Source organism: Falco peregrinus, chromosome 2 (genome assembly GCF_023634155.1).
Source record: "Falco peregrinus isolate bFalPer1 chromosome 2, bFalPer1.pri, whole genome shotgun sequence".
Lineage (NCBI taxonomy): Eukaryota > Metazoa > Chordata > Aves > Falconiformes > Falconidae > Falco > Falco peregrinus.
The window spans coordinates 51,251,564-51,279,261 of record NC_073722.1 but is presented as its reverse complement, the minus strand read 5'-3'; the positions used below and the strand labels follow the sequence as shown (position 1 = coordinate 51,279,261).

At 40.2% G+C, this 27,698-nt stretch overlaps 1 protein-coding gene across 2 annotated transcripts in view; it reads left to right on the top strand.

The window, feature by feature from the left end:
- Positions 1 to 17,693: 17,693 nt before the first annotated feature.
- Positions 17,694 to 27,698, top strand: part of WFS1 (wolframin ER transmembrane glycoprotein) — a 34,002-nt gene continuing 23,997 nt past the window's right edge. The window contains exons 1-2 of one of the 2 annotated variants that reach the window (XM_055796607.1): positions 17,694 to 17,829; positions 19,842 to 20,039. In XM_055796607.1, coding sequence (XP_055652582.1) covers positions 19,847 to 20,039 — 193 coding nt within the window. In that variant the 5' untranslated portion in view covers positions 17,694 to 17,829; positions 19,842 to 19,846. Of the gene's footprint in view, positions 17,830 to 18,282; positions 18,436 to 19,841; positions 20,040 to 27,698 lie in introns of those variants that run through there. The other variant, XM_005243077.4, reaches the window with a different exon arrangement.

Genomic DNA, 27,698 nt, shown 5'->3' with positions numbered 1-27,698 from the left:
AACTGAAGATTTACAATATATTAACCCATGTTTGTTCCAAGATGCTGCTACAGAAGTAAGCACTAGGGCTTTAGATATCAATTGATTTCTGGAGCTACTTGCATAGCTCTCTAATGCACATGTTGAGATGATTAGCTGTAATAAGGAGAGACTAGGGATTAAAAGGGTAAAAATAACAGTCATTATACTTCTTAGAAGGAATTCTCTGAGGATCTGTGCCTGTGGTTCACTCACACCTGCTTCAGTACATAATACACTGAGTTATTCAGAGCTTTGTTGGAAAAAGGCTGTTAAAAACATGACATTTTGGTGGACTTTTCCCTCTTCACAATTCTTATTCTTTCTTTTAAGGATGAGTTGTTTAACGGCTACCTCAGCTTTCTAAACCGAAGACCTTATAATATTGTATAATGTGTATATTGATGATACTGTATATGCGTAGCAACTCTTAATTGTAGTATTCCTGTAATAGAAACTTCAAGTACAAAGGAAAAAGGAAAAGAATATATACTTTTATTAATAATCCAATTATTATAAGAATCTAATAATATTGAAGATTTTAGTACTTCTACGGAAGTTTATGTGTTTAGAAAGTAGATGTACTTTTATGTATGTATTCATAACTGCAGGCTCAGGACATAATACAAGGTTGTGTCATTTCAAAGGACAGCAGCTAGTTGGAAATGCTCATTAAGAAATGTCACAGCTTGTGTTATACACACTGATGTAAGTCTTCAAGCAGTATACAAAATTAAGAAATATTTTACTGCTGTTGTGCAGATAACTTCAAGGTCTTTGTTTTGGGAAATACTGAGGGATTCCCCTGGATGTATCTTCCTTACAGAATGAAAAACAGGTTGCTGTCATAAAGTTAATCTTTGTGAAGAAAGAAAGGGTGATAGGGAAATTATCAGATAGCCTGATAAATTCATTCCCTTTTCCCTGTTAAAAGAGAAGAAGATCCAAGTAGTTATGCATCTTTGGAAACTAGAGTGTAATTGAACATAGGAGATCTGCAAGGTCTGCAGTCTCTCACTAGAAAGCAGCTCTCTTTAAAGCTGGAGTAGGACTTTGAATCTTGAATGTGATCTTTTCTTTAGAAGTAGAAATTGGATAGGACCAGACACTACCTGAACGAGAAGATACAGGAATCAGTGAGTTATGCCCTGTGAGAGATGAAATAGGCACTTCATTACTCATCCTGGTGATGCACTAGCATGATATTTGTCAGTGGAGATACCAAAATTGCTCCTGTATTATCACATTCTTCTAAATGCTCAAAGGCAAAATAGCTGAAGTTTTACTAGCTGCCTTTAGATTAGATTCTGCAGATTCTGGATGCTTTGTTACTTAATGAAAGCATATTTAATCCCTGTGAAGTGACAGATTAATGTTCAACAGATGAAAATAAAAATATTTCTCAAGGTTAAAAATTAATTGTATCAGGTATAATTAAACTTGTGATAAGAACAAAAAAAAAATAATTGTTCATATACTTCTGCTCTCCTTATACCGCTTTAAGGGCAATTTCACCTACATTCAATAAAACAGGCTCCAATAAGCAGAAAGTTTAGACAGGGTTAATGACATTAGGCCTGTCTTTTCAATGTTTGTCCTTAGGAAAAGGTAAAATAACCAATGTCTTTAAGTACACTGCCCAGAGTTCAATCACAACTTGAGTAATTAAGATTGTTTAAACATAGACTTCCCTCCAAAAAACATGGGGTGCTTTTATATTTTCTTATGGCCTCAGACAAGGTTTAGTGAGCTTTACCTGTAAGTCTTACCCCCACCACCCCTCTTTTCATTAAGTGGCTTCAGGAAAACGCCTTCCAGAACTCAGATACTTGACAGCTATCCCAGAAATTTGCTGTCCTGGATACTTCAACATATTGCATCAGCAGCACAGCCAGAATGGAGAAATATAAGACTGATCAAAAGGTATGTATTTGATATGATAAAAGAAGAATGGATATAGTGTGTGCATATGAATAATATGAAATAGAATGGAGTAGAATAGTTTAGTTCAGTTGGAAGGGACCTACAACGATCTTCTCATCCAACCGCAATATATGCTGGTGGAGATTGCCACTATTTTATAGTGGAGGGGGGAATCACTTTGCAAATAAAGAATAAGAAACATCGCAGATGCATGTTAAACAAAATTTAATTAAACTGTATAATTGCAGGCCCAGTTAAAGAGCAATAGCATGAAAATGTTGTGATGAGGACTCCCATAAGATGATATTATACATACAACAGTTTGAAAAAGGTTGCCAGCTGTTGTCTAGCCATGGTAATGTAGTAGTGGGGTCAAACAGATCAAGCAGGAACATGACAGTAGAAGTTATATGTAAATTAGGCTATGAGAAGATACAAAAAATTGATAGTTAGTGATAGAGGTGACCAAACTGCTGAGATCCCTAAGCTAGCACTGTTTATGAGATGGCTAGTTCACAGCCTCATGGGCTAATGTCTATGCTGCTCCTGAGGGCAGTTTGGTTAGTCTCCATCCAGACCCCCGAGGTCTGGCTCTAGCCACAGTACTTTACCATGGGCTTTTTCTTCTCCAGCTCTTCCTTTGCTTATGTTTCATGATTTACGTCAAAAAAAAAAACAGCGCTGCTGAGACGACAAATTTATGCTGCAGATATTGTGTGCAAATTGATTCACTCTCTGTGCAGCCTTTCTAATTTGCCAAAGCCCATCTAAGGACGTTGCAGGAAGAAAACCAGGCCAGCAGAACATGGTTGGTCAGTATTCCAGAGCTCAGGGTACAAAATAGGTTTAATCTGGTAAAGTCAGCTAAATCTGGCAAAGCACCCAGAAGGTGCTCAGAATTTCTGTATAATTCCCCTAGCTTATTTTTCCATTTATTTAGGATGCCTGTAGGACTGCATTTGGAACTTAGCCTGCCTGTCCCCTACAGAAGCCCCTCTTGCTCAAATGGAACGTGTCAGGCACTGTGTATAGAGTGCTTTGTGGCACCAGATGTGAAGCAGAATAATGCAAAGGATTTCCCTGCTTCAGAAAAGAAATGGTCTCTAGCCTAAAGCAAATATGAAATGAAATCAAAAGGAATTTTCAGTTTCTTGTGTACCTGTCAAAGGGTATGGCAGTATTGAATTATTTAGGTAACTTGCCCTATTAGACTGTGTTCTTTTATGAATCATTTCAAGTGGCTTAGGCCCTAACCATAAAAAATCTTGGCATATTCTGAGGACTCTGAGAATGGCCCAGAGGAAAGATTAGGGGAGTTAAAAATTTATAGCCTAGAAAATTTTGTGAACCTCAAATTGCATTTTAATGAAATAATCTTTCTAGTCTTGACAGATAACTTAACAAAAATTTATAAATGGCTATACCCTCCCCTGCCCCCTCTCAGTTGACCAAAGAAGTTCAGGGTGAGATTAAGACAACTAAAGAAAGCCTAAATTAATTGGTGCTTTCTTTTTTTATCCCGTGCCCCATGAGTTTCTTGAAGATTTGTTTCTTCTTCCCAGTCTGCTATTGAAAGTTTTATCTTAAAACCAGATGTCACCCTGCACATGTGTGAACAGCAGATCTCTTATTGTACAAGGATTAATTAATGCAATAATTCACATACATATGTCAACAAAAGCAAAAAAAAAAAAAAAAGACAAATGCATTACTGGCTTTTAAATTGCTAACTATGAATATTGTCAACCACTGTGTTAGCTAAGCAATGTTCTGAGCAAAGAAAACATCATGCTGATCAGACACCCAAATTTACCCTTACTAAAGTAAACAGGACTCCGGCTGATCAGTTACCTCAGCTGCGTCCAGCAGAAAAACCTTTTTTAGGTTAACTTAGTGAGATCAACAGAGGTAGCAAATAAGAAGGAAATGTTCTAAATATGATACTTTTTAAAAGTGATATATTGCAAAATTCAAATGGAATTGAAACATATCAACATTCTGAAGCTTCCCAAACCTTCTTTAAAAGAAGAGTGGTTCATAAAGTGAATACCCTTTATGGTAAACTGAGAAACTGCTTACATTTGAAGAATAAAGACATGTTAATAAAAATCTCAGAGCTGGATGAAATTTTGATAGATTATCTGAACTATCTTGTTCTCCAAGGCATTATTACTAATACCATCTGGATATTCCTTATAGAAGTTTCTATTACTTTCTTTTAAGAATACCCTCTGTTGATGGTTGTATGGATGGTCTGTTTCAGTGTTCTTGTAGTTTTAATACCTAATGTAAATCTCCTTTGCAGTAAGTTACTAGTACCTCTTCTATCCCCCTTGAGCACTAAAAGCATTCTCTTTGCGGAAGATTTTGCATATTTTGAAGTATCTGCTTTGCTAAGGTAAACTACAGACTAGTTTTCCCACCTTTTTCATAAATTCCTTCTAGGTTTGTGACCACTCACAGTTCTCCTCTAGACTTTGTCCATGTGATTCACCTCTTTCCGAAGTACGAACCTAGGTTTTGAAGTGTGGCAGCTGTGGCCTTACAATCCTGAGTAGTGAAAGGATTACCTCCTATATGCCTTATATGCTGTGTTGGCACTTGCCTTTATCTGAAATAGAATGACATTCTTGATGTATCATTTTTTAATCTAATGTAATCCCCAATGTACTGCTACCTAGCCAGTCATTCTTCATCCTGTGTTGGATTCTTGATCCATCCTGTTATTGACCTATTCTAGATCATAGATTAGCTGTATAAAATGTAACATGCTGTATTTGTTCCTGTTAAATTCCATCTTCTATTTTTTGGCAATCTATTGGAATCACTGTCATGGTAAAATAAGTGAAGAACTGTAGCAGATTGTCTTTAAAATTGAGAGTCATTTTGTTTAATCTTTCCTAGATGAATTCCAGCAGAGTAGATCCTGCATCAGGATAAGGAGAGAGGTAGTAAAGAATTGGTTTTGAAACTCTTCCAGTCCTGTGTTTTTGTAATCATATAGTGATTTTTCTCAATAGTTTCCTTGCAGTTAACAAAGTCAGCAGGAGACTGAAGACTATCCTCAGTAGTGAGCTGTGCAAAATGTCATAATTTTTTTGTTTTAAGCTATGTTGATAAATTCTCATTAATTCCATTGAGGAAGATAGGTGATCTCCTGTGAAAAGTACATCTGAATTCTGCATCCAAAACAGAATATAAATGGTATCTTCTGCAAATACAGATTGATGATAAGTCATTTTCCTGTGATAAATCTTCTCCTTTATTATCACTAAATCATATTTAAGATTAAAAAAGCTTTTAATACCTTTTAAGACTTCTGAGAGCCTTCCTGTAAATTAATACCAGGCTGTTCAGAACAAGGAGAAGAAAAGAATCTTGAGGTCACTGAAAAGACTTCACATATCTAACATAAGGTTATGTCTGTTAAAGTATTAGAAATCTTCTCTCAGGATGGTTGATTTTTCAAAGTCCAGTTGTTCAGGACTGTGAGCTCAAACAGCTTATGTCCATCAAGGTGATTTCTTTTTCCTGCTTTCATAATTGGACCCCAGATGCAGTCTATAGTGAAGCAAATATGGTTTACCTCAACAAGTCTAGTTCTCTTTCTTCTGGGGCAATTAAACTGGCAAGTAGTTATCAAATATTCTCTTAATCATAGAGCACTGTTAACTAAAAAAATTGCAAGAAGTTATGTTTTGAAACAATAAAACACAGACCTCTTTCTTACCAGTTGTCTCTCCATCTTCCATTCTAGGAGAGTCTACCTAGTTCCCTGCCAATTCTTCCTGCAGGCTTCTCTCTCTGGATTTCTCACTCCACCAAATAATGCTTGATCTGTAGCAACTTCTTTTGATCAAGAATTACCATTTCTGAAGAAATAAAGTCGTTTTTAAAATATTCATAGCTCTTTTATATGGTTGATGCCTTTTAAGCAGTTAAAAATGGCTCTGTCTCTAAAAATTACTCAGTTCTTTCCAACTCCCAACTGTTAAAACAGTTGTTATTTGAGCCTGCAGGCTGAAATCTGCCTGTCATTTATTTCTTCACAGTGTTTGTTTACAAGACTCTTGGTTTGAAACTATTGCTGAATCCTTTTTTTCTTTATGCAGCCCTAACGTAAGCCAACTCAACACATTAACACTGGAAAAATGTAACACCTTGACAAGGCCAGGACATGTAGCATTCATATACAGCAGGATTCATAACCAGCCATATGTCACACTGACTCCCTGTATGAACACAGCAGGGGTGCACTGCCGTCTTGAATATGCCACCTCTCAGGTTCCAGAATGTTTTGCAGATGTATGACATTATTTATCTTTTTCCCAAATTCTTGCAATATTTTCCATCTCCCAAGGATTTTATTAGGCAAGATTTTGTTGTTTGTTTCTAATCAAAACAGATAGAAAACTAACATACGGGGTGGGGGGGGAAAGAAATCATAAGCATCTATAGCTGTCTTAGTCTCATCTAAGCCTTATTTAAGCTTTTTTTAACAGAGACATTCAAGCTAATACTATGGATAAATCAGGAATACAGTCACATCAAGAGGAAAGAAGTGCATGAAACTCAAAGAGTAGAAGCGCATGGATGAAAAGGTGTGACAAAAGATTCATCTTGGAAATACCAATCTACCTAGGAAAAAAGTAGTCCAAGACACACATCCTTAATAAGAATCTGGGCAAACAGTAATGCTAGAATGACCTAGAGCATAGAGCAGAACAAGTATGACCTTAGAATACAATGAGAAAAAAACTATTTGTTGTGTACAGTGTGCCAAACCGAAGAATTTGCTAGCACCTGACTTAGCACTAATGGTGAGAACGTTTACTTCATACTGCACAGCCCAAAATTCTCTCAAACCCAGTATAGACAGATGAAGAACTGAGTGTAAAGAAGAAAAAAAGAAATATTAAATTGGAATTACATGACTTCAAAACCAGTGTATGTGGTAAATCAACTGTCTTTTATACCAGGCATATTGGGTTTGTGTGGCAATGTTTTGGTAGCGGGGGGCTACAGGGGTGGCTGCTGTGAGGAGCTGCCAGAAGCTCCCCCCATGCCTGATGGAGCCAACGCCAGCCGGCTCCAGGATGGACCCGCCGCTGGGCAAGGCCGAGCCCATCAGCGACGGTGGTAGCAGCAGAGGGACAAAGTATTTAAGGAGGGGAAAGAAACGGTACACAACAGCAACTGCAGCCAGAGAGGAGTGAGCAGGTGTGCGAGCAGCAGCCCCGCAGACACCCGGTGGGTGCAGGCAGGGCCGGAGGGGCTCCAGGCGCCGGAGCAGAGGTTCCCCCCCAGCCCGCGGTGAAGGCCGCGGCGCGGCCGGCTGTGCCCTCAGCCCATGGAGCCCGCGGGGAGCAGGGACCCACCGGCCGCCCAGGGAGGACTTCCTAGTGACATGCAGCTAAGTCTGCCTCCTGATTTTTGGGCACCATTCCTAAATAAGGATGGTGGTAGGAAAAATACTTTGTTTGCATTGAAATAGGTGGCTGGATAGTGTAACAGAAAGATAAAATTCATGTATGTAGTATTTGACTATGTCCTCTATGTATTGTAGATGTGAAGTACTGGGTTAATATACCTAGATAAGGACATATGTAAGAATGCAGGTCAGCATGGTCTTGAGTGTGCAGTTGCATGGACCTTATTTTTCTCTTGGGATTTGGGGTTTTTTACACCGTGTAAAGTAATTTAGCGTTCTTCATCACCTTTTCTTTCTGTAGTAGGATTTCATGTATGAAACTGTGCAGCTTTAGTGGACAATGATTTTGTCACAATTGTTAAAAGGGAATGGCAACTGCTACTTGCAACCTGTACTCTTTATTGGCTCTGGCATCCTGAAGATTAAATGGACCCTGATCCAAAATTTGGCTGAAAATGTTTTTTCTACTTTTATTCTTAATTGTTTTACATTTTAAGTGGTATTTCAAAAAAAAGGAGGAAAAAAGAAAAATTATTCTATGGGTAAGCAAAGTAAGAACATTAATGCAGTATGGGGTCTATGTCAATATATATATACCTGACTTCAATAGTTTGGAGACATTTTTCACTTATAGCTATAAGCTCCATTTCAGTGAATTAGTTACATTGTTATCAGGCATTCCTAGTGAAACCAATTTATGCATAGTTGTGAATGTGCCTTAGGTATTTATCTGCTGTAGAGGATGGTTTAAAGTTGCAGTGAGCTTCTGCAGCTGGAATTTCTCCATACTTGAATGATTCCTTCCATTGAAACAGCATGTGTCAGTATTATTAGTCTATTCAACGATATAGAAGGCAGTAAAGTTTTTAGTTCTGCATGCAAAATTCCCTATTCAAATAATGTTTTAGACTTGTGGTGTTTGAAGTGTGAAAAAGAAAGCAAAACATAACTCGAGTTCTTTCAATGATAACTTTTGCAGCCTTAGCTATTTGTGTTCAAAGTGTTTTCATCCAATAACCTATTAGAAACACATGAAAACTAAAACTATAAATTAAATATAATTTTTCAAATGTACGGGTGCTTTATGATATACTCAGATAAAACCAGCAGTTGTTTCATAAACTATTGCATCAAAGGCAGTAACCTCTGCAATCACCTTACATTAACCAAATGCAATATCCCTATTTCAACTGATGTTGCAAATTACTTTTCTCTGCAGTTTGAAGTTCTGTATATCTGCAGTAGAAAAAACAATGCCTATCTTGATACCATCTTTTCCTATAGTAGCTTTTTTGTAAATGTAAGCATTTGGGGGGAAAAATGAAAATGGGCAGTTCATGTGTTCACACAAGTTGCAATAGGTTACAAATTGAGAATGCACAAGAAAGGATTGTGGTTTCTTAGGTTACAGTGAAATGGTTTGGAAATATTTATGGAATTTTACACATGTACACCTCTACAGGAGGGAGCAGGAAAAAATATTTCACTTGTGCAGGATTTGTGGAAATTATTGATGATGGGTGTATCGCTGGAGCATAGAGTTCTGCTGACTGAGAATGTACAAAAGAAGTGCTTGTAAAGTGTACAAGATGACCTCTGTTCTTAAAAATGACAGTAGGTTGTATTGTATGAGCAGAAACAGGCATTTGTTCTAAACTATTTCCTCTGTGTGAGAAAGTTTGTAGTGTTTGTCTCCACCTTCTTCCTTAGGACTTTCTACTTGACCAATTAGATGATGTCCTCTTCATTGCTTGTGAAGACTATTTTGGGCAATTACATCTTGTCACACATTATCATAGGGAACTCCAGAAAATAACAGCATACTGCATGGTTGTGCCTGACAAGACACTGAAGAGTCAGACAGCTATTGTGCAATTAGTTTTGAGATACCACAACTGTTACACCTTTTCATTTCCTCAGACATGCCCTCTTTTTCTTCCTGGAAACTTTTCTAGGAGAAGTTTGAGGAATTTTCTCACTGGCAAGGACTTGATGCATGCTGTCAGACCATAACTCTAACTGGGCTGCAGTAAATCTGGAAACCCTGAGTATGTAGAACTCATACTGCTGCCCTAAGTAGGTGCAAAGCTCTGCAGGTGGAACACGTTTGTAACGTGACAAAGCTCACTAACCACGTGCAGAGCATCTGAAAAGTGAGTGCACAGCAAGTTCTCCACTTCTGGCAAATGGAAGCCTCACGGTGCAGATATTTCCTCCTCCAGAAATACAGGATAGGCATATAGCAATTGTACAGCACTTACAGAAATATATCTAGATTAAGTCTAAAAAAGAGCATTTAATTTGTAGATGAAGGTGTGGATTTGATCAGCCTAAATTTGAGCCAAAACTGTGACACCTCTATGAGGTTTAAGCTCCCACTAGTAAATTAGCATTTCACACTGTTTGCTCTGTATGGTTTCATCAAAAGCAAATGTAAACAATTTCAGTTTCTCAGGAACCAAGGGGAATACTTGTATTTGTATTGAAACAGATGTTAAGAACCTAACAATGGATATTGCCCAGCATGCTGGAGTCTGTTCCTACTTAAAGATGACTTTTCATAAGTGCTTGTACCTTGAGAGTTCAGGAAAATAATTTTCTATCACCTTATTATTATAAATCACATATTTTTCCTTCTGCTTAGTATATAACATTTCTACCATCCAAAATACAGCAAATGCTTAAAAGACTGAAGAGTGTTGCTGCCACCTGGTGGAAGCCTTGTGTGTGTAATTTACTAATTACAGACAGGACTGTAAAGATATTGAAAGCTCAAACTGACCAACCCCATCCTGTGAGAATACAGACTAACTACATTTGGCATCATAAGAATAATTAGATGACTGCATTTGCTATGACAAAACAGCATTATTAAAGAGCTGCAACCTGTCCCTACACTCCTAATGTCAGGTAAAGTTAGTAAAATCCACTGCTTTTGATGTTAATTAACAGGATTGGAGTACTGACACGTATAAATAAAATCTGAACAAGCATAAATATATAGTATAAAGATTGGATTGAAAAGGTTTTGGTAAGATAAAAGCCTAAAGGACAAAGAAAATAGTTTTAAATATGCAGTTCAAATTAATTGAACCCTTTCTCTTATTATGTGACTGAAAATTGATGATGAATAATGCGGACTTTCCAGATAATAATTCTGAAATTCTCTACTTTATAATTCCTTAACACTCACCTTCTTTTCACATTTCTGTCAATGTGCTTGCATACAAAGCTTTGAAATAAGTGGGAAGTTTTTTAGGCAGGAAGCAGTGAGATTTGGAGACAGCAATGCTGACATAAATATGGTTTGAAAGCTTAATGACAACATGACTCTAAGAAAGCTTCCTTACTAAAAGACTGAAAGCCACAATATGACAGAATTTTATCTGACATGTGTAGGACTACTAGCATGTATTTCCTGTCAGAAATTTATTTTTCAATATGATAGTTTTGCACATTTTTAAAACCTTAGTTAAATTATGCACAATCTCTATTACAGAATCCTTCACATTAAACATGCCTGAAACTGAGATATAGCAACCCAGGTTTTCAGACAGCAATTTATATGTAATGTTTTGTGGATGGAGAACAACATGTCTATGTTTGCTGCTGTGTAGCAGATGGAATCCAGGGAAGGACAGAAGATAGTTTACAGAAAAAAAATGTGTTGTACCCTTTGCAAATTATTAATGCTTTGTATTTCAAGCTATGTGAACTTGTCCGTCTGACAAAGGAATGGTCATTTCTATTTGTCCGAAGTGAGCCAGATGCTTATAGCTTGAATTCTGAATAGTCATGGATTGAGTAAGCTAATTCTAGAGCTACATCTCCTTCAACTGCCAAATCCCAGATTTAACTCTGCCAACCATCACAAATATTCCTTACTAATGTACTTCCTATAATGATCTGCTCCACTTCCTTTTCATCTGCAGTTTTGGAGAAACGGACAGAATAATTGTTGCTTCAGAGCTTTTGTTCTTCTCCCCAATTCATTCAAATTGTTCTGCAAAAGAGAGGGGGAAATGCTCACTCCAGTAATCTTGGGTGAAGAAAATGTATGTGATATACTGAAGTTAATTCATAACTACATTGGGGTCCGGGTTTGGAGAAGCTGTACATTTTACATCAGTCTTTGTAGAAATTCTTGCATCACAGCCTTCTGTTTTCTGTCTCTCATGCAAAGACCAGTACAAGGCTGTACTTCAGAAAGTAAAAGCAATCTCTTGCTCTTGCGAATGCTGGAAATTACCTGAATCATGGATGCATTTTTTTGAAAAAGAAAAATCTAACCAAAATTACACAGAGACCATGGAAGACCTTTAATTTCCGTATTTAGTCTGGCTGAGGGAGTGGGTTTCGGTTTACCGTTCCCTGTTCGTGTTTTGCATGCTTGTTTAATTCCTAAAGCAGTCTGTCATACAGTCAAACAGACGGAACACGTGTCCCCTTAACCAGGTAACGGCTGTACGCGACGTTCTACAAGCAGCACCTCGGACGGCACTAAGTTGTCTCACCCGTCCCCACTAGGGGTCACTGCGAGCAAAGGATTATGCTCGACCCGCAAAGGGGAGACCACTAACGTGGTGTCAATCTATAGGACGAAATTTGTGGCATACTTTCCAATTTGAAACGTTGAAACAAGCTCACCTGTGTTAAGTATGTTGTTTGAGGGGGCCACGGCACTTCTTAATGCGATCTCACTTACTTACAAACTATTTACAAACTGTAGAGTAAGAAGTTACGCCTATCAAGAAATCCTCAGTGGTTAGTTATGTCCAGTTTAATTTTAGACCAAATTTCATCTCTGGCAACACCAAATTGATTCAAGATAAGTGTTCCAGACTGCGCTGATACTGGCTGCTGTGGTTTTGTGTATAAACATTTGAGGTAATATTCCTTCCCTCTATGAAAACTGCTGTTTTCTCTAGACTGTAGCAGAACAGAACAAGTTCAGCTTTGATTCAGGTGAAGCTTCATGCGTTAAGAGAACAAAGTCCCATTTAGATTGTCGATTAGCAGTGAAATCAGTAGCTGTCTTAGCAAAGCTGTGAAAAGAACAAATGAAGAATGTTCAAGGAAGTGAAAGAGGAGCACGCTCCCCTTTACCAGCTCCAGGGAACGCCTCCAACCTAGGACTTAATGCCCAATAATTGCTGCGTCAAGACCTTCGCAGCCTTACTTATCACCTGCGTGAGTATGGTTGTATCTGTGCTTGTTCTTAAAACCTTTTCTTCTTTCACAGTGTATGTCCATGATTATAAAAGATAGTTGAGAAATTAAGTGCAAAACTGAATATCTGATGCCACTTAAGTCGCCTATAGCATAGGTATTCATGAAAAGGAAACTACTGACCCTTTCCTCACAGCTGAGCTAGCTAAATGGAGAATGGCAGTGTTGCTTTTTTATATAAAGCAATGATGAATACTACTTGCGTGCTGCCATTTGGCATAAGGACAGTGGAATAAAGACAGGTTTAAAGAGCAGTGGACAGGGGAGACACTCATATTACCCTGCATACTTTAGTGCATGAAAACAGGTACTCAGGCAAAAGCTACTTCAGCCCTGAGGTGACAGAGGTATTTAATAGGCGGATCTGGGAAGAAGAGTCTTTGGTGCCATCTCCACAAAACTCCTCAATTCCTATTTTTACCTGGGTTTTGTGCCCACTTCGTTATGTTTTTCTTTCTGTTTCCTCCCACCCTTGCCTTTTATTCTTTCTGCCATATGTCCATCCCAAATGGCACTAACATCTTAGTTGCTGACATCATATTCTTGATTCTCCAGATTCTATGTCTATGGTTTCAGTACGCTTAATCTATTATGCTCTGACAGAAAATACCTGCTGCTTTAGATTTACACAGTGCCTTAAAAATTTTTTTTAAAGAAAATAAAATGTGTTTTCAGTTTGGTCCTCAGTCTAATGGAACAATAGTACCCATGCTCATGAGGTATGCTAGAGCTTTTATTGCACTAATGTTATGCTGAGGTAATGCTTCCATCAATTAAATTATACTGTTAAAATGGGTGTATCAGAGTAAACAACAAAACCTATTATTTTGAAATAACAGCTGTTCTCTTAATTGGTAAGGTGGGGCAAAAAAAAGAGATGATCTTTGAGACAGCTTTTAGTACAGGTTATTTACCATCACTCAGTTTTCATTTCCATAATGCACTGCCTTTCATAACTACTGAAGATGCACATGGCATTTCTCTATGAAATTTTCAGCTCTTCTAACTCTTACAAGAGCACTGCTGACAATATTTTCAGTAGGATTAACAGATTCCAGAAACATCCAGAGTAATTATGTCAAATCAGTTTCTGAGTGTACCATGGACTAAAGAAATGGACTCTTACTCAGAGGTGTTGTGAAAAACATACAGAGTTGAAGGCTATTCATTGGAATGATTCATCTGCATGCAAGTTCTATTTTCTAGGATGATCACTGCTTTCTCTCTTCATTTTAGGAACAGTTTGATTAAATAGTTTTTCCTCTGGACTACTGAGAAACTACTTGTATGCCAGCAACACTACAAATGCAATTTCATTTCAGTAATATGATAGATAAATCAGTTTAAATTGATTGATTTAGTAACAAAATGTTACATTTAAATGTTGCTTAGCATGATCTTGTCTTTTCCTGTTATAAATTAAATTTTCTAAGAGACAGACTTCTCTTAAACATTTCAATACTACACACATGCCTAGGTGCTGGAATATGAATTTCACAACAGAATGTGAAAATGTCAGTTTGTATCACATGCACTCCAACAGAGGCAACATACGAGTTGCTTAGATCATTATATGTCCCTGTTGAAGTATATTTCTATAACTCATTGATGACTATATGAAAAAGCAGTTAATTTCAGTGTACATCCCAGGCAGTCATTCCTACTACATTTCATCATCTCTTGAGTAAATAATGTTTACAGAAAACAGCAAAAGTCAAAAAAAATCACTGTGTAAACTTACAAAATATTTATAAAAGGATTATTGATTCTCTGATGTGGCGTACTGATGCATGGACTCCGAGAGCGGATCAAAGACACCTTGAAGAAACTTTATTAAAATCAAGCAAGCCTTTTATACCTTTACAGTGGGCTGGCGTATCAGCCTGTAACTATGCTAAGTAGTTTTCCACTGTTAGCTTTTTTTTCTATTGCAGACACAGCAGCTTAGCAACTCCCGTTATCTACAAGGCCACAAGCCCTGCAGACAGCTCCATATCTTAAAGTTTCTCTTCTTGCTCCCATGGCTTCCTTCCAACAACCACAACTCTGTCTCTCTCCCAAGGTTGGTTTTCGCTTACTGATGCCGTCGAGCTAGCTCAGGAAATACCCACACTCTAATCCAAAAAGAAACTGGCTGAACTGAAACCTTTATTTTGTTGCAATAGGATTTTCTAAAATCTGAGCTGACAGGAACCTTGTGCAGTTAAACAAGGGGAAATGCAATGTCCTGCACCTGGGGAGGAACATCCCCAGGCACTGATATATGCTGGGGGCCACCCACCTGGAATGCAGCTTGACAGGAAAGGATCTGGGCATTCTGGTGGACACCAGGTTGAACATAAGCCAGCAATGTGCCCTTGTTGCAAAGATGAGTAATGGTATCCCTGGCTGCATTAGACAAAGTGTTGCCAGCAGGTCAGGGGAGGTGATCCTTCCCCTCTGCTCAGCACCAGTTGAGGCCACACCTGGAGGGCTGTGTCCAGTTCTGGGCTCCCCAGTACAAGAAACATGGACATACTGGAGAGAGTCCAACAAATGGCCACTAAAATGACGAAGGGACTAGGGCACCTCTCCTGTGAGGAAAGGCTGAGAGAGCTGGGGCTGCTCAGCCTGGACAAGAGAAGGCTCAGGAAGATCTTACCAATGTATATAAATACATGAAGGGAGGGTGCAAAGAGGATGAAACCAGGCTCTTTCCACTGCTGCCCAGTGACAGGAACCAGAGGCAATGGCCACAAACTGAAATACAGGAGGCTCTGTCTGAACATCAGGAAAAGCTTTTTTAATGTGAGGGGGACTAAACACTGGCACGGGTCACCCAGAGAGGCTGTGGAGTCTCCATCCTTGGAGATACTCAAAAGCCACCTGGACATGGTCCCGGGCAGCTGGCTATAGCTGACCCTGCTTGAGAGGGGGTTTGGAGCAATGACCTCCAGAGGTCACTTCCAACCTCAACCATTCTGTTAATTCTGTAAGTCATAGTACATAACTGAAACTAAAAAAGGATTGTGACAAGATACCACAGTACTTCCATGTTTCTTTGTAGCTGTAACAACTAGCAACTGTGATAATGCCAAATGCAAACTAATAGTTTGTGATAAAGTGTAAGCCAAAGTGAAATGAGTGAAGTTCATAATAGAAGCTGCCATCATGTCCGAGCTTAGTTTACTCTCAGTAATATTATATGTATTTATATAACATGTATGTGAGTACATAAGGTGTGTGTGACATTCATGTACTGCAAAGGGTTAGTTGACCTTATCTTAAGTAAGGACCTGATCAAGTTCAGCAATGGCAGTAATGTGCATCTTCAATGTAAGATCGGTCATAAGCAACCACAGAATATATTTTACAGTGAGTCTCCCTGTTAAGCAGGTTAGTAGTCAGTGTGTCAGTTTTAATCTTAAACTGAACTTCCCTGGAATGGCTTATGCCATGTTTGACTGTGCCTTGGAAAGGAACAGGCACAAGCAGCAGGGGAGACTTATTTTTACATTTCCTTTTCAGTTACTTCTCCAGCTACCACCCTCAATTCCACCTGTTCCCTAAGCAAGTTACATCCATTAAGCACACCCACTAAATATCAAATCAGTGGTATAGAATAATATCTTGCGGAAAATGTGAATAGCTGGGGGAGCAGATTGCAGCAGTAGGAAGTTTGTCATATCTGAGTTCAGTCATGCTGTCAGTCTACTCTAAAGAAACACCTAAACATAAAACACAAGGCGGGCATTGTATGTTCCTGATAAAACCATATTACACTCAGACTTGAAATGATCTTCCTAAAAGTAACTCTTTTCTTTCCAAAATTTATTTTAATTTGAAGTAAACAGAAGCATAACTTTATGTTTCTTGAAACTTATTTTAGGTAAAAGAAAGAATTTTGTTATGACTTCCAAGGCAAGGAAATAGTAAGGATGCTGGGGGCCATATTTTTGTTTGGGGATCACCCCAAGATGCAGTGACATCAACAAGTAGGATCTAACTGGCATTTGAAAAATGGAACATATCATAGCTTCCCATGATCTGCTGCCAACTTGGGACTTGTGAAGAATCAACTTATGTGACTAAATATGAATGGCTGAAGTTTAAATTTAATCTCCTATTTTGGGTTTGTGAGGTTGGGGTGTTTTTTTAATTAGAAGCTATTCACAGTACTTCGTAGGGACCTTGACTTATTTATTCTTTAGGTAAAAAAATCAGAAACAGTGTATTATTTCTAAAAAGACGTTTACTACCAATACAACCAATACAACACATACACCCAAGTTTACAGCTCGCTACCAGCCCAGGTGCTTTCCATGCAGGCAGGAGTAGTGTATACAGTAGCAACTTAAAAGACATTCAGGAATAAGTAGTTACTCTGTTCTCACCCTTTTCCCCCTTCTCTTCACTCCTTCTGCTCTCTACGGAGGAACTCGGAAGCAGGAGGGCCGTGCCCCCTCTCAGACCCGAGGAAGCCGCTTTCGCCCCCCGCGGCTGACAGGGCCCGAAGCCCTGCCCGCCTCCCTGTTCGCTCACAGGAGGCGCTTCGGCAGGGCTGGCCCCAGCCCCTCCCGCTCCCCGGAAGGACAAGTGCAGGGCCCTGGTTGAGGGGAAGGCCTATATCCGCACTCGGACAGCTCGGGACCGATGCCCGGGGAGGCTGTCGGGCACCTTCCCCGACGCTTGGTGGCCACTCGGGGCGGCCTTCTCGCCGCTTCTAGGCCGCCGCCGCCTCACGGCTCGCCAGAACCCGCCTCGCAGCGGCTGCCCCACGAAGCCTCTCCCGAGGGCGGGCGCCACCCCTGCTGCCCCCATGCTGCCACTCTGGAGTTGCCCGCGGCCGCCCCGGCCGCCCCCCGTCAGACACCGCCTCCCATCCCCGCGGGGCACGCCGCCGCCGCCCCCCAGCGCGGGAACAGGCCGCATACGACGCGCTGCCGCCGCTGCCCCAGCCGCGTTTCTCCTCCCGCCGGCCGGTGCACCGCCCCTGCGCGGCCCGCCCCCGCCTCCGTCTCCTCCTCCACCCGCCGGGCCCGCCCGGCAGCGGCGAAGCCTCCGCGGGCCGTGGTGGGCGGTGAGTGGCGGCGGGGCGGGGCGGTCAGAGGGCTGGGGCCGGGGCCGGGCCGGGGCCGCCCCCGTAGGGCGGTGGGAGGCGCCCCCACTTGGCGCCTCGCAGCCTCTGGAGCCACCGGGGGAGTTTGTGGCCGGGAGTCCCCGCTGGTGATTTCGTCCTGCCGGACTCGGTGAGCGTCTGGGGCGGGGACCTGCGGCAGGACGGCCCGAGCTGCCGGCCTCCCTCTGGCCCGCCGCCGTGCTTGGGGGACGCGCTGGGGTTCCCGGCCTTCCGGGGTGGCAGCCGCCGCCCGGGCGCCCTCCGGCCTCACGGGGAACGAGGCCGATCCCTCCGGCTGCCCCGCCGGGGGTTGCAGAGTCACTGCTGGCAGCTAGGCTCGGCCGGCCCGGGGCGGCGCGGGCCCGCCGGTGCCTCCCGGTTCCCCCCCTTGCCTTCGGAGCTCTCCCGGGCTCCCCAGAGTCTTACCCCGCCTCCCGCTGGCAGGCCTCTAGAAGCAGCCCTACAGCCAAGCCGAAGGGCTAGCCTCGGTTCGCGCCTGAGCCCGCAGTAGGGAAAGTTGGCGGTGTGCTTTGCGGGGCAGGCGGGGGTGGCCGGGGACGGGAGCCCTTCTGGTGGCTGGCTGCCGCCGAGCTGGGCCTGCTGCGGGCCCTCGGCCGGGACCCCGCCCGGGACCCCGGTCTGGGGTGGGGGGGGTGTGCTCCGGGAGCCGGAGCCTGGCACCGTGGGGCTTCTGCTCGTCTCTGCCGAAGCGCTAAGGTCAAGCTTAAAACCAGAGGTGAAGTAACTTTTGTGTTTGTATAGTGGTTAAAAATACTCGTGCTGGTTTAGCGGGAAAGTATTTTAATCTCTTGTGTTTTCCTGGGATTGTTTGAAGGTTGACTGAACTCTGTTGGTTTATTTATAACTTGATGTAGAAACATAATACAGAAATGCATTTACTTGTATCAGTGAAATATTTTCTGGTTCAGGGAAGCTTAATTTGGGCAAGCAAGTTGTCTGAAGTACAAAGAGTATGTCTTACAGTAGTAAGTGTAGTTACAACACATAAGTTGCTGGTGCTTGTAGCATCCTGCTGGGATTTTAGCATCTTTTCAGTGGGGGTAGTTGTTGGCTGAGTTGAGCAGTGGATCTTTGGTTTTGGCTATGCTACCTTCACCTTTACAAGGGCACCTTTAGGTCAGTATTCTGAATGTACAGAATTAAAAAATACAGTTTGTAAGTTTGTAGCCAGACACCCTCTCCAGTGTTCCTTGCAAATTGTTTAACTTGAGGGGAATTACTTTTAAGCACCGGGAGCGCTCTGAGTTATTCTGTGGTAGCAGCGTATGCCTGCACCTTGCTGCTGCCTGTCTTATAAAAGCTGAGTTTTCACTAAGCGCTTTTATGAAAGTTTCCTTATTTAAGGAACTTTATAATAGAGAACAGAGATCCTCACATCATTTAGGAGAGGGCTTACAGTGAAAGTTAAAAGGCCTTCTCTTGTAAGAAACTGTAAGACCTCTCCCTTCCTGACTTAGTGGTTGGTTTTTTTTTTGTATGAATACTATTTTTTTGTATAGTTGGATATAGTAGTAAATAGCTTATTTTTGGATTGTATGTATTACAATTGGAAATGGCCATAAAGAGCATCTTTAGTGGTGTCCCTCACCTCATTTCCAGTGGCAGAGTTTTACATCTCCTCCTTTGCCTTCTTACCTTTCTTGTCTCTCTCTGTTGCCTGATTAGGTGGTGGCTGTGAACCAGGCCCTTGATGCATAGTGAAATTTTTCTATCATTATGGACACGTCGGTACTGTTCTGTAAAAAGTTAGGGGCTAGTCTTTATTTCTTGCATGTGTAAGTAGAACATTAGATTCAAAGTAGTTATTTGTATCCAGTATTTATAGGATTGATTAATTCTAGTGTTTATCTATACTTCAAAATCAGTTTTTATTTGGTTTATAGCAGTGGCTATTCTGGCACAATGCTATATATGGTCACTCTTACTCAACAATAGCTGTTCATACTTGGAATTACTGAAGAATGTATAAATACATCTTGAAGTTGCTGTCAGCCTTCTTGCTCTTTGCTATGCTTTTTGTTTAACTAATTATACAAGTATATTCAGATTTTAAGTGTTTACTCTGGTTTTATATTGTAACCCTACTACCTGATAATTAATCATTATTCTCTTCTTTTACAGCTAAAATGAACTCAGATCCTGATCCCCCCTCAAGTCCCTCTCACCCCCAGCTGCATCTTGGAAGGTCCCAGCTAAACGCTGCTGCTGTGGACCATAGTGAGAACAATCAGAACTCGGGACCATCTTCAGGGGATAGTGCAACTTTTTCTTCTTCAGTTCCTGGCTACTCCCGTAGCAGGGAGAAAGCTGAAAAAAGTGGTAAATATGAAAGCAATTTCTGTGCAAAATTGGCTTATAGTAAACTTTGGGAGATTATTTTGTGTATATGTATTCTAAAATCTGTTTAAAGAGACACTGTAAAGTAGGAAAATAAATTTCTGCAGTTTATTTTAACCTGTTGTTGTGGAAGAGACATTTCTTCTGCAGCTTACCCCATGCATATGTTCAAGTTTTCCCATCCAATTTTTATTATGCGTACAACACAACAGGAAAGGAGTCTATTTGAAAAATTGGCAGGAAGAATTAAATGTAATTTATGATAATATTAAGGTTTTGATTTAATTTCTTCAGTTGGCTACACTGTGTGCTAACTCTAGCTTTAATATGAATTCTGATGTGGATGAATAGATACTACTATAATGTAGACTGAGGGAGTAGTAAGCTGATATGTGAAAACAGAGCAACAGAAATGAAGATTTGCAGGCAGATAAGAAGTTGGATTAAGAATCATGATACACTTTGAAAGGCAGAATGGTATTATTTTTCCCCTCCCCTCACTGTGAAGCCATTGAGTTTCAAAGATTGAGAAGACTGACGGGATGAGAGAAATGTCTTGTGCAAAAAGGTAGAAAAAAAAAATACCTGGCTCTTGTGTTCAGCTGCTGAGTTCAAGTTTTAAATTCAATTTGTAATCTGACACTTGTGCAAGAAGGTCTTGTGTTTGAGGTCTAGCAAAATTACTACTCCTTAACTTTCTTTAAAATTGGACTTTTGATTCTGAAACTGCTTATGTGCTTGCCCTTGCATTCATAAATGAGTCACTCTATTGAAGGTAATAAGGCTATCCATGAGTTTAAAATTATTAAATGTGTGAATATCTACATGGCGTGTATCAGATGCAGCTGAGCTCTGCACATAGTTCAGGCCAATATTGTGGCTGTGTTAGCACATCTACTGTTTGCATCTAATTCAGAATTGGCTGCTGCAGTGTTCTGGGTTTTTTGTTACTAAAAGGCACGTTCCAGATGGAGGTATCATTACCAACTTTGTCATCTCTCCCACTGTGAAAGTATTCAGAGATGATGGAGAATTGACACTTCTAATGTTAATTACATGATTATTAATTTAGGATCAGTGCTAACAGGTGTGTTTTCTTCCTTCATTCTCAAGTTTCTTAGTATGCTTCAACAGGCAAAGAATAGCAGTAGTATTAGGATGGCCTGCAGTTATCTTGGTCTTTGTTATGACCGAAAGAGGAAAACATAGGTTTCTGTTGTTGGTGTCCACATTCACGCAAGATTCTGAAAATACAAACTGTCAATCTAGTGGTGGTTTACACAGATTCTTTCAGGTATTCTTCTCTAGCCAATTTGGAGATTTTCTTACTCTGTATAAATATTGGGCTTTTTAAAATCATATTGATTTCTGTCATGGCTCTCTTTACAGGCCTGTGTACCCTATGCAGTTTTGTATTATAGATGCTTTTGTTTATAGCCTTGTAAAAGAGGACTTCAGAGCACTGATGTATTTCTCCGTTTCAGTTGTGACTCATCTGTTCCTATGAAAATCTTCTCAGTGCCTGGTGCTACTGTCATTGCCCTTTCCACCCCCATCTTAATATATGCACGTGTTTAATGCTACAGAATGAGATACTATTGCCGTTGTGTCATGCTGGAGTCTCTTAACCAAGATTTTATTGGATTTAGATCGCAAATGCATTTGATAAGATCATGTTTCTTCATCCAGTATTTTCTTCTACAGTTATTTTGGTCTGATGTTATTTGTCATAATAATAAGTTTCTACTGTGAGGGTGATGGAGTACTCGCACAGGTTGCCCAGAGAGTTTGTAGACTCTCAGTCAGTGAGGATACTGAAAAGCTATCTGGACATGGTCCTAGGCAATCAGCTGTAGGTGGCCCAGCATGACCAGAGCAGAGTTGGAGCAGATAGTGTCCAGAGGTCCCTTCCAACCTCAACCATTCAGTGACTCTTGATTTATTCTTGCCAACGTATCTGTATTTCTGAACAGTGCTTTTCCTTCCAGTCTCTACTTACCTATACTGTGTTTAAGGCTATAGCATCAACATGAATGTTAAGTAGTTTATTTCCTGGAAACACCCGTCTCTTATTCCTGCAGCATGATCCATATCTTGTAGCATAATCCAGTAATTTAATGAATGCCCTGGCTCTGACTCAGTAAAGCACTTAAGCACACACTCATCCTCAGCTGCACAGGTACTTCATTTGTATCGAACTCACTGTAGGTTTTTTCTTAGCAATTTTCAATCTATCTTCTGCTAATATATCATTAGGTAGTGTTTTTGTTAGTCCTTGTATATTTCGTTTCGCAATGGGAAGAGTGCTTTGTGAATTTATTGTGGAAATCAAATCTGAATTTAATGAAAAAAATTTCAGTTGTTGAGCTTGAGATGACTTATAAATGTTGAGGGTTTTTTGGTTTTAAAAAAGAAAAGGTGGGTGTTCCTATTTCTACTCAAAGCCCTTGCGTTCTCTAGAAAATTTCTGTTTATGTAAGTTAGGGTTTTGTGTATGTATTAGGAATAGAATAAATATCAATATGTCAACTCTCATGTTTAAACTGAAAAAAAAAAAAAAAATAGTTGCTTTTTCAAGGATGCTCCTGGACAGGACGTTTATTAGCGAGCAAAGCATATACACTACTAATTAGGACTTCTGAAACTTTAAAACCATTGAGTCATCAGTATTCATGCAAGCAAATTACAGGAGAGTTGCCAGTTGCTTAAACACAAAAGTTCTGTCATTATTTTAGTAGTCTGTGCCAAGAGGAACACAGTGGATAGTGAGGAAGACCAATGGCTGCTTGCTAATGAAGTCTGGTGAAGTCTGTTGAAACACTGGCTCAAATCTCCTGACACTTTTTTATGCCTCCCAGGCGCACAGTTTCTGTCCAGCTGCTACATACCCCTTTTTGGTATCTGTATTTCATCCACTCTATACATCCTCCTTCCTTGAGATACAGCCCTAAAGCAATGCAAAAAGAAATAGCTCAGATGACAGTTCTGGAGGTTGCAACACCGGATTCTCCAAATAGGCTTAAAAACATCATTCTTGTTAGTGGATCCACTTCCTCTATGTGTACACAGAGCAGAGCTAGGAAGAAAGGACCTTCAACATACTTAATTAGCGTGTGAATATCTGAATACTGCTGCTAGTAATGTAATGTTTTTGGAAGAGAGACATGAATCCACATTCCAGGTAAGTTTTCTGTTTTGCTGGGCTAGAGAGCAGCTTTCTGTGGCCCAGTGGACGTTTCACTTTTGGTTCAGATGAAAAGAAAGCAGAGTTGAGAGAAATTTCTCACAGTACGATAGTGATCTGATACTTGCCTGCGATATTTGGATTGAAGTAACTGCTTCAAGTCAGCCATGATGGTAACTTGAACTGGACTGTCTGTCACCCCAGGTAACACCATTTCTTGTAATGCTTAAGTCCTTTCAAGCATGTGAAGTGTCTTACGTAAAAATGGACTGCCTGCCAGTCAGCAGGTAAGAGGATGTCCTAGGATAACAGAGAAATCTGGGAGACAGTGTGAAGGTAACGATCTTTTATATGTGGATGAAAAAGATTTTATTTGGGGTTTTTTGCATCATTCATGTACATTTGCTAGCCAGTAAGGTTGGAGAGGCGGAATCACGTAGGAATTAAGAGGTGAGAGTTTGGGAAGTTTTTGACAGCATTGTAATGCTAAGTTGCAATGCTTGAATCTTTTTGATTAAGGACTTAATTTTTGTTCTGTCCTTGTTTTTGCTGTTAAGGAAATATGCACAAATATCTTGCTCTGAAATTGAGAACATATGGGGAAGGTATTTGTACTGAGAGCTTTGCAGACAGAAATAAATTTGTTACGTTTTGTTTGTAGATGTGCAGAGTTCTGCTTGTACTTAAGAAGGTTATGAGGTGCTTTTGTATCTCTTGGAAGAAAATTATTTTATAAACTGCGTGACTTAGAATTTATAAATAGTACAAAAAAATTCTTCTAAACAGTTTACGATATATTGTAACAATGTAAAACAGTGTGTCTCCAACCCATTGCTAAATGATAGCTAACAAATATGGAACCTCTCTAATTTACAAATATTTTCAGAGTGTTAACCTCTTCCACTTAAGGTTAAAAAGAATCTTTGCTTCAAAGCTCTATTTTAGCGCCTATATGTCTTCATTTTCTGGCAGTTTGCTTGTACACACTAACTCTTGATGCAGAGTGAAATGTTTGTGCGAAGCCTGAAGAAATCTCACAAAAATCTTTGATTATTAGAAGAGGAGTATTATGCCTTGGAATATTAATTACTTAAAAATTTATCTGTCAGTTTATAATGCCCCTTCAAATTTTACCTGCAATTACTCAGACTTCTGGAAAGCTCATTTGCCAAGCATTGCTGTAGGGGAGAAAAGATTCTATCTAAACAAAAGTTAATGACTATTTTCAGATAAAATTTTGGGACGTCATCATAGTTGGTGCAGAACAATGGGAATTGGCTTTCTCAGATCTGCTGCTATTGCTGTCAATAACCTGCTGGTGTTTTTACCATAGATAGGAGTAGTATTAGACACCCATGTATTTGAGGAAAGATTATCCGTCTTTGCCCCTTTCACTGTTTGAAATGCATAAATGTTTTCTTTGGCTGATAACAAAGATACTGATAACACTTTTTGCATTCACACAATGAACCTGATTAAGAATCCTAGAATCATAGAACGGTTTGTGTTGGAAGGGACCTTAAATGTCACCTAGTTGCAACCCCCCCGCCACGGGCAGGGACACCTTCCACTAGACCAGGTTCCCCCAAGCCCCATCCAGCCTGGCCTTGAACGCTGCCAGGGATGGGGCATCCACAGCTGCTCTGGGCAACTCATAGTGAAAAATTTCTTCCTAACATCTAATCTAAATCTATCTATCACCACATGCCCTTGTAAAAAGTCGTTCAGCTTTCTTGTAAGCCACCTTTAGGCACTGGAAGGCTGCTGTAAGGTCTCCCTGGAACCTTCTCTTCTCCAGGCTGAACAGCCCCGACTCTCAGCCTGTCTTCACAGGAGAGCTGTTCCAGCTCTGATCATCTTCGTGGTCCTCCTCTGGACTTGTTCCAATGGGCCCATGTCCTTTTATGTTGGGAACTCCAGAGCTGAAAAGTGCCCTAGCTCAATCTTCTTCCACCTTCCACTTAGGAAGTCAATCTGTTAGTTTATGATAACAAAATGTTTGATCTAGCATAGTCCCAGAGTGTTAGAAAGGTAGAAATGAGCAGCCAGAGGGTAGAAGGGGAAGAACTATACTCACATTAGTAGATTTATGTCATGAAATAGAGGCTCTGTAAATTGTTTGGTGTTAAGGACTCAAGGTTCCTCTTGTGCACATTTAAAAATTTAATCTAGTGAGTGGTTGGAATATAATCTGTTAATTGAGTTTCCTCCAAAAGGAACCTGGTGTGTTCCACTGTGCAGACAGAATGCATTAGATGGAAAGAGTTGAAAAGTTAAAAGCACATTACTCATCTGAACCAGTTCTCTAATATAATGTATCTGCATTCAGCAGCAGCAAAAACTGGTAACCTCTGGAGATATTTTACAGTGGCTTTGGAGGAAAACATTTGGAAGTACCTAGTACCTGTACATTCATCTTCAAATAAAACTGGAACAAATCCCTGCTACACTACAGTACTCTTGAAACTCATGCTGCTAGAGGGCCCTTTGCAGCAGCAGGCAGCACACTTCATTGAAAAATTTAGGTGAGACTGGAAACAGTAAACTGGGAAATGAAACCAATCCTTTTCAGTCAGTTAATTATTAGAAGTGCTTACTAGGCAGGGTAAGGCTCTGTGGACTTGCAAAGCAATTGTCTTGGGTCTTTTTTAAGGGCCACTTTTGATGGTAACCTGATGAACTGCTAGAGTGTGTTTGTGGTGAAGAGCTTAAACTGCAGAACTGCTGAAATTCTCTTGAGCATTGTGTAGGTTCTTATGATAACTTTAGATCTTCCTCTACAAAAATAAGTGAGCTTGGTGAGGTTTATCTTTCTTGCATCGCTTTTCTGCAGGTTGTGGGTCCATCGTTGTCCTGTCACGCCCCCCCCCCCCCCCTCCCCCCCCCCCCCCCCCCATTTGTTTGGGTTTTTTTTGGTGGAGAAGGTTAATAATGATGATTATCAACTGAGAAATTACAAAAAGCTTGCTTATTTTTAACTTTCCAGTTGTGGAATGTGTTAGATTTATCACAGCTAACCCATAAAGGATTTAATCAGAGATGCCTGTATGGAAAAAGCAGCAAGGCTGTCTCATTGGTTGTGTGCAAAATTATTTTAATGACTTTAAATGATCATTGTACAATAATAGCTATGCTAGAAAGAAACACCTTTTAAGAATAGTTTTCCCCTCCACTTTTAAAATTTATAGTCTCTATAATATCGTCATCCTTAGTTTTCCACCTACTTTCTTTCCTTTTTCCACCATGCTTTTTTTCCTTTGTTTTATTGCTCTCCTGACAACTTGCATTCATTTTGTGGGGGTGCAGAAGTTGCTCCCTTTTCAACTTAATGCTATTTGATGACTTGCAGTTGTGGTATGACTAAGACTGTTATCATATCTACAAATGTATTGCTGCTCCCAGAGAAAGAAAAGTTGAGTCCTAGACTTCAACACCTCTGTAAACAAATGTTATTCTCTTCTCTCCCATCCTTGTTATCACCTTTAAAAATAAAATGTCTGTCAATGTATGTTAATACAAATATTTTCATTTGTTCTTGGGGCAAGTAAGACCATCTTAAGAGCTAACCATGGAAGTGCATGGAAGAAAAACATGCAATGTACTCGTGATTGAACCAGACCCTTACTTTGCAGTTAAGATAAGAATCCAGGAGGCTTCTGAGTAAATGAAAAGATTCAACATTCGCTGATAAGCAAATAAATATCTGAAGTTAATAAAACCATTTATCAGAACAATGGTGTTTGTAGCACAAAATACTTCTCCAGTCTCTTCCTCTGTGTCATTATATTCTGTATGTACAAATCATGCTTATGATGTGGTGCCTAATGCCTGCTTGCTTTTTGAGTGGAATGTCAATCTTTCCAGAAACTTTACTCCTACATAGGTACTGCACACAGTGCCACTGGACTCTCGGAGCTTGTGGAAAGTGAGTAGGAGGATTTCTCCAGAGACTCAAACTGGCTCTGCTGAACACCGAAAGCTCAACAGTACGATCCAGGGAACACATAAAAGCTATTAGAACCTACATTTTTTTTGTTACAAACAACTTTTTCTACAAGCTGGTAATAGACCATCTACCTGTGGACGAACAGTTTAAATCTTTTTCCTGAAAGAAATCAGACACCATTAACTTTGGAGGTATGCTTACATAGCATCTTCTAGCTAATGAAAGGATTTCTATTCTGCCATTAATATGTATATGCCTTCACTTCTAAGTATGTCTGAGATTCCAGAAATCTTGTTTCATAGTGAAAACAAAATCTAACAAAGCTGTATGCTGTTCCCTGAAGGTTTTGAATTTGTTGGGTTTTGATTAACTTACCGGACTTGTGCTTACAGAATGAACTTTTTCTGCAAAAAAATCCTGTGTAATACTCTTATCAGAATTACCACTATACACTTCCAAAAGGGACTGGAGGCATTTTATAGGATGTGACTCCAAAAGAAATACCTTCTAG